The sequence below is a fragment of the Osmia bicornis genome, chromosome 1 (assembly GCF_907164935.1).
Source record: "Osmia bicornis bicornis chromosome 1, iOsmBic2.1, whole genome shotgun sequence".
In the NCBI taxonomy this organism is placed as follows: Eukaryota; Metazoa; Arthropoda; class Insecta; order Hymenoptera; family Megachilidae; genus Osmia; species Osmia bicornis.
The window spans coordinates 5,153,727-5,161,029 of NC_060216.1; the positions used below are offsets into that span (position 1 = coordinate 5,153,727).

Here is a 7,303-nt window from a genome sequence, read left to right on the forward strand (position 1 = left end):
TATTTTTAATACAATTTGATAATCTCTTTGAATGAATTCTGTATAACATTACGTCTGTTTAAATATAGTCGCTGGAAGCTCACTATCGATCTCTCGATTGCTCGAAGTTCAGTACAGTATAAGCTTCAGATGAATCAGTACGCGTTTGTGTTTCATTGCAACAAACGATTTGGAGTGACAGTGTTACTGGGATGTTCCTATTCTTGATTCTTTCTTGAAATTCACTGCTGTACATGTAATATTTGGAAGCAGAATTTTTTGTTAGACATCAGTAGCACCGTGAGAGGTCAAAGTTTATTTTGAGAATGTTTATGTAATTACAGTAATTTGTATAAGAAAGTAAGTTAGGGTGAACGTGGGGGACTTGAAAATGTTCCCACGTTCCCGCTGCGCAAGTGTGTGTTGCACGTGCGTGTGAAATTCTTCAGTAAGAAGATGAACGCCCAGGGGCAAGAGCACGGTCATGCTGTCGTTGTGTGGGAGTGGGAAAATCGTCACGGACGATGGAGACCTTACAGCCCTGCGGTATCGCAACATCTCGAAAGAGCACATTGCAAAAAACTTACTCGAGTTTTCCTTAATGATGCGGACCCAAATTTAGATAGGTTCGGATTTAAGTATACGTTTATGCATTCAACAGATTTTTTCCTAGCTATGTTCTGAGTAGTAATAAACAAAACATACAAAAATTAAAAACATGTCTTTGACATAAGATGTAATGAAAAATGATATATGGTTATAATAGCCTTAATAGTTTAAATTAAGGGTAAATACATGTTTATATTATTAATAAACAGGTACTATATAAATTTGAAGACTAAAACACAATGCAGCGAGAATGGGGATGAAACGCATAATGTTAGAAGGAAGTTTTATCTTCCAAGCTCACCAGCTGGAAAGGGAGCTAAGTGGGAATGGGCTGGTGATACAGATGATTGGCACACATATGATATGGAAGTGCAATGTCTCATAGAAGAAGCATGGGCAAGAGTAAGCATAAGAGTATTACCACTAATTTTCATTCGAAGTAGGTCAAATTGTAATTAATGTTTAATTATTTCATGTTAGGGAGACAAAACTATTGATATATCTAAGACATACTTAGGTTTTCCTTATATAATCAATTTTTGTAATTTAACTCAAGTACGTTGTTGTACTGGATATGTAAGGCCAATACGCCGTATTCAACAAGCGCCCTATCCTTTGGTTAAAGTTGCTCTAGAAGAGTTACAAATTATATCTGGAAAAAAACCCACATGTGTAACTGTTAAAAGTTCTACTACAAAAATTGCTCATAAGAAATCAGCTACAGGAAATGCCAAAAAAAATAAGAAGGTGAGTGAAAGGTTCCTTTTAAAATAAGTATCAGTATACTTCTATAATTGCAATTACATATGTGATTAGGGAAAGAATGGAGATACTGGTCCATCTAACATAGCTCGTGTTATTTTGAGCAATTTTAACATATTTAGTAACAAACATGGTATAGAAAATAGTAATTCGGTCACAGCTATTGAATCTGGACAAAAAAGAAAAACATGGGATAATGCATTGGATGTAGATTCTAGTAGCACAAAAAGCGGACGAAGACCTAGTGTTGATACTGTTTCTACATACCTAAGTCATGAAAATCCAGTAGATTTATTGGATAGCAGTGTAGGGAGTGATGATGCATTTAAGGATTCCGTTTTAGGTAATGTATTAATTTCAATAGTTTTTTCTATTTTACAATGTTGTAAAATATATTTAAAACGAGCACATTTTATTTACATGCAGATACCGAGTCGGATGTTATTTCTCAATATGTAAAAGTAGTAGAAAGCGATGATTCTGATTCTTGCCCTGTGTGCCTTGGTATGCCTGAGCCACTAACAGTAGAGTTGACTCGTTGTAGACATAGATTACATTTGGCATGTTTAAATGCTATGCTAAGTTGTCAGCAACCTCCTATGTACATACAGTGTCCAGTTTGTCGTTTAATTTATGGAGAAAAACGGGGAAATCAACCTCCGGGAACTATGAATTGGACAAGAATACCGCGTGCTCTTCCTGGTTTTCCAAATACAAATACGATACAAATAACTTATGAGTAAGTGTATCGAACAAGCTTTTTCTCTTGATTAATTTTAAGCGATTAGTCACATAACAAATTATTAGCACTATTTTCTATAAATAGTTATTGAAAAGTTTCGTTCATACTATGTAAATACTTCTTTTCAGTATTCCATCAGGAATTCAAGGAAATGAACATCCCAATCCTGGTCAAGCTTATTATGCTGTAGGCTTTCCTAGAGTGTGTTACCTTCCTGACAATAATTTAGGCCGTAGAGTTTTAAGACTATTACAAATCGCGTTTGAAAGAAGACTGATATTTACGATCGGACGATCAGTAACCACTGGGCGAGAGGATGTAGTAACGTGGAATGAAATTCACCACAAGACTGAATTGGGACCATCGACATCTGGTCACGGTTATCCTGACACAAGTTATCTCGAAAGAACATTAGCTGAATTAGCAGCTCAAGGTGTAACAGATGGGCAACTGTCTCCTGCAGTATATCAAACATTACATTGAGTATATCACATGCAATAATGTGCTGACATTAATATATTATAAATGCACAGTGTCATATTATAATATTCTTCAGTTGTTTCTAAACAGATGATGAAAAACTTGCAGTCTTGATAGTCTTGGAAATGCAAAACGTAAGTTAAACTTTTCTATTTTTTTAAAACTTTATCGTTGTTTTTTTTGTCTAATTCGTAAATTAAAAAATTAAAATAATATAGAAGAAAAGACGGAAGTACAGAAATTAAAGTTAGGTAATGTAATATAGTTTCTATAACTCAAAGTATATTTTTAAATACAATTAAGTCATAATGTTTATAGATATCCAAAATAAAAATAATAAAAAACTAATTATGTATATAAATCTAATTTTATTTTTAAATAGTTCTGTTTTCTTATTATGATACATATTATAAGAGTAATAATGTTAATTTTATTATAGTCATTCTATTTTAAAGAGTTAAATTTATAGCTAATTAAAAAACACAGTATAATGTTTATGGTCTATTAAGACTTAAAAAATCGATTTAATTATGTCAAGAAATAAAAGAAAATGCTCCTTTATTTTTACATTCTTCACCCTTATTCTAGTGATTTTATCGAGGATCTAGCGTCATTATAAGAAGAACATGTAATCTGGGGATAGCTAATGGGAAAGGAAGGCTTCCCCATTTTTCCTGGAGAAGCCTACCATGCTCATGAAAAACAAATTTATACATATATAGCACATAACGCACACAATTTCTTTCTAAGAAATAAAGAATGTTTTAATTATATTCTTGTAGATTAAGGATTTATTTAAAATATGAATAGAACAAATATATCTTTTATATAATTTATATTTGTATTTGTATTTAGTTTTATCATTGATTTTACTTTTATAAACGATTTCACAACATGAAGAATATGTACAAAATCAATCATAGTGTCCGTTCGTCTAGTGAAAAAGCACTAAAGGGGAAGGTGCCCCTACCACCGGGTCACGCGCGAGCGCGCAGCCATTATGCCTTGTTCGTATGAGAAATACTTTTCTATTTTAGGAGAAAAGAAATTTTTTCAAATAAATGCTTAGTCGGAGAAGTGAGGCAGTTCATTCCTCAATGAGTAAAATATATAACCAGCACCATTAAAAACTCGGTTGTCAAAATAATTAATTGCGTTGAGCCTCGGACGGCGAAGGTGGCTCCCTCCGCCCTGTAGGATGGTGCACGAAACTGCGAACGCAGACCGTGATTCCATACCAAACCGGAAGCTGCATAAGAGCCTCTCTCTCGCACTGTAACTTCTGTCCTTGTTTAGCCCCATTTCATTTCGACTCCAGGCTCGTCGAATGCCATCCTTGTCGTTTCGCTTACGTCGAGATAGCGCGAAACCGCCCCTCGTTCGAATGCCTCGATTTGGCTATTAGGTCTAATGTAAGCAAACCGAGTTTTTAATGATGCTGGTTATATATTTTACTCGTTAAGGAATGAACTGCCTCACTTCTCCGACTAAGCATTTATTTGAAAAAATTTCTTTTCTCCTGAAATACAAAGATATTTTTCATGTGAATGCAGCACAATGGCTGCGCGCTCGCGCGTGACCCGGTGGTAGGGGCACCTTCCCCTTTAGTGCTTTTTCACTAGACGAACGGACACTCTAGAATTCTATTCTTTTTGGATTGGTGTATGATAGGTGGCGCGACTTTCAACATAATAAAATGGCTGAAAATTGATTTTTCTACGCGGACGTGAGATCCGTGAAGTTTTTGGCGTTTATTCGCGAATAAATAACATTAAATGTCAATAAACAGTAGTATTTTGAAACAACGAGAATTATATTGATATAGATTGTGATTTATTTTAAAAATAGTTACTACAGTTGAATTGTATAGCGAGAAGAATCTGTACATTATATTAGCTGGCGCAAAGACGTCTGTTAAATTTCTAATGTTTTTCGAAATAAGAATTCGCGCCTAAATGAGTGCTAAAGGGCAGCACAATTGCGTTTTGTGTGACTCGAAATTAGAATCCAAGGAAGCCTTGCAGGCACATTTTAGGTATTGAAAGAAATTATTATTTTTGATCTTATTCATAACCAAGCAAACAGCTTTATGAAATGAGGCATTTTTAGTACATACAACCCATGTTTTCCTCTTTTATTATATATATACATATTCATAGGAAATGAGCTCATAAACATATATTTTTAATTCATGTATAGTAATTACAAATTCAGCTATGTTACCGGTAGAGTACGATTATTCGCGCTGTTTTATTCGATTGATTTCATTTTTCAAAATACCTTTATGTTAAAGTTGTTTCTGATAAAACAGCACTAAATAATAGCGTTAAATAACTGCTAAACTGCAAGCAACAAATCTGTTATTACAAATCATGTATGGAAATAAATTTAAAAACAATTTTTCAGGGTTAAGTTTTTATTTAATTTATTCAAAAATTAACTTCTCTAACCATTTATATTTTCATTACTAATACTTGGTATTTACGATATTAATAAAAATTAATCAAACTAAAAATTCTTTTGCGTTATTATTTAAATTTAATAATAAAACGTGTTAATAACATTATTTTTATTGTGCGTTTAAATTCAAATATTAATTAGAAATTAGAAATTTTTCGCGTTACTTTATTAAAATGTGAAGAGCTATGTTATAAACTACGAAAATTATTTATAGTTATAGAAAATACTAGTAAAAGATATCTATTCAGAGTTTAGTTAATTGAAATAATAAAAATGAATAAATGATGTAGAGAAAAATTAAAAAATTATTGAAATACTAATATGGATGTTTTTCAAGACTTTTAATATAATATAAAAAAATATAAAATTATTTGTAATTATATAGGAAGCATGCTAATAAGGAAATTGATACTCGTGGCAGACCTGTGAAGACAAGCAAAAATGCTGATACCCAGTGTGATATGTGTGGAGAAGCATTTGATTCAATTACTGCAACAATAAGACATAGATTTAAGGTCCATCCTAATTCGCCAACAAAATTTTATTGCCATTACTGTGGAATGCAATTTCCTCTAAAAGTAAGTTTGGTTTCGTATAATTTATATAGACTTTTCTAATTTTTTACATTATTTATTACTAATTAGACACACAGGGATAATCATCAAGTGTCGCATGATTCATCTGAAAGTGAGAGGAAAGAACAACATAAAAAATGTGAAGACTGTGATGTATTATTTTATAACGAGAAAGCTTTAGATTATCACTATCGTTCTATACATAAGAGGTGAAATGCAATTTTTTGTTAATAATGAATTATTTAATGTTTGTATTATTAATTATATGTAATAATTTAATTCACAGGATGGTACATCTATTTCAACCAATTGCAACACCTCCTCCTAGCAATAAGATCAAAGTGAATTCAATGAATGATGCTCTTAGTGTATATTATTGCCATTTATGTGGTGCTGAGTATATTATAAAATTCAATTTACAGCAGCATTTAGAACGAGCTCATAGTCAAGTAAAATAATATAAACGAATATATAAAAAGATTTTATTACGTCTGCACTATATTTATGTATTCTATTTTTGTAATTAACAGGAAGAAAGAGAAGCTGTTCCTGAAGATTTAATAAAATGTACGGTTTGTGCTGCTTTATTTTGCAGTAAAAAGGCATATGAAGTGCATAATAGTTATCATCAACCAAATGATTTATACGTGACATCAGAGGAACAGAGGCTGCAAACTGTAACTAAAGTAGATCAAGATTTTGATATTAGACGAGTTGAGGGAGTCGCTGATAAGTATGTTCCAAAAACTAATACACCTAAAAGGCCTGCTAAAAGTTGGATAAAGGTACATTAACGGAATTCAGTGCTGGGTTTACACATTGTATACATTCTAGTAGCTTTAAAAAACTTTTATTTTATAGCCTAGAAAAACACTGAAAATAGAACCGAAAGAAGAAATAGTTTCTTCTACAGATGAAGATGCTACTAATGAATCCAGTGATTCTGAAAGTGATCTTCCATTGAAACAAAGAATCGACAGCTAACGGAGGTCTTTCATTATGTATAAAATATTTCTAATATGTTTCTAACTTCTTAAATATCAAAACTGTGTCAAAACGTTATCGCAAAATTATCTTGCAAATTTTACACCACGCTCTACGGTACACTAGTATTTTCGTATTAATGTGTACGCATATCTTCGTTTACATATTTAATTTACCTTCTGAAAAATTTTTTCTGTCTGTGGTATTATTTAGTCATTATTGTAAATATATTATCTGCACTTATATAGAATGCCTTTATACTGTTGTGCAAAAAATAGATTTGTACCTTTATAAATGTTTGTGTATAATAAATTAATCTTTCTACTTATATAAATATATAAAATATTTATTAAAATGAATGGTATGTAATGCAAAGATATTGAAGCTTGTATTCAACTTTGAAATTATAAAGTTTATATTTTTACAAAACTTATAAAAATATATGTAATGTTATTATATCAAGTATCATAAACAAATTTAATTTATTTAATTCTTATTCTAATGTATAATTCTTTATTTTTCGTTTTTTAATTAATGCTAAGATTATAATGTGGAAACACCGGAAATTATTTTTGTAATGAAAATATAATCAATTGAATGCGGTCTTTTCAACTATATAAAGTAAGTGTAAGTTGAAATCAAGCAAAATAATACCAGAAAATTTGGTAAACCTTAGCTATACATGAATGGTTCTAACTTTTCTTTTAATATT

At 31.3% G+C, this 7,303-nt stretch overlaps 2 protein-coding genes across 5 annotated transcripts; both read left to right on the plus strand.

Annotated features, from left to right (window-relative positions):
- The first annotated feature begins 102 nt into the window (after nt 1-102).
- LOC114876925 (protein deltex) lies at nt 103-3,375 on the plus strand. 3 transcript variants are annotated; one of them, XR_003789474.2, is made up of 7 exons: nt 103-605; nt 798-990; nt 1,069-1,335; nt 1,405-1,693; nt 1,777-2,089; nt 2,221-2,706; nt 3,161-3,375. XR_003789474.2 is itself a non-coding variant. In XM_029188861.2 (6 exons), the coding sequence occupies exons 1-6, from the start codon at nt 436-438 to the stop codon at nt 2,573-2,575; spliced, it is 1,587 nt and encodes a 528-aa protein (XP_029044694.1). In that variant the 5' UTR covers nt 103-435; the 3' UTR covers nt 2,576-2,920. The 3 variants fall into 3 exon arrangements, 1 of the variants encoding a protein (XP_029044694.1); XR_003789475.2 differs by lacking the exon at nt 3,161-3,375 and adding an exon at nt 2,791-2,920; XM_029188861.2 differs by lacking the exon at nt 3,161-3,375 and having other exon boundaries at nt 2,221-2,920.
- Nucleotides 3,376-4,253: 878 nt separating this feature from the next.
- Nucleotides 4,254-6,919, plus strand: LOC114876913 (zinc finger imprinted 3-like). 2 transcript variants are annotated; one of them, XM_029188841.2, is made up of 6 exons: nt 4,254-4,607; nt 5,418-5,610; nt 5,677-5,816; nt 5,894-6,056; nt 6,138-6,392; nt 6,469-6,919. In XM_029188841.2, the coding sequence occupies exons 1-6, from the start codon at nt 4,528-4,530 to the stop codon at nt 6,589-6,591; spliced, it is 954 nt and encodes a 317-aa protein (XP_029044674.1). In that variant the 5' UTR covers nt 4,254-4,527; the 3' UTR covers nt 6,592-6,919. The 2 variants fall into 2 exon arrangements, with proteins under 2 accessions (XP_029044674.1, XP_046146024.1); XM_046290068.1 differs by lacking the exon at nt 4,254-4,607 and adding an exon at nt 4,629-4,946.
- The last annotated feature ends 384 nt before the right edge of the window (nt 6,920-7,303 follow it).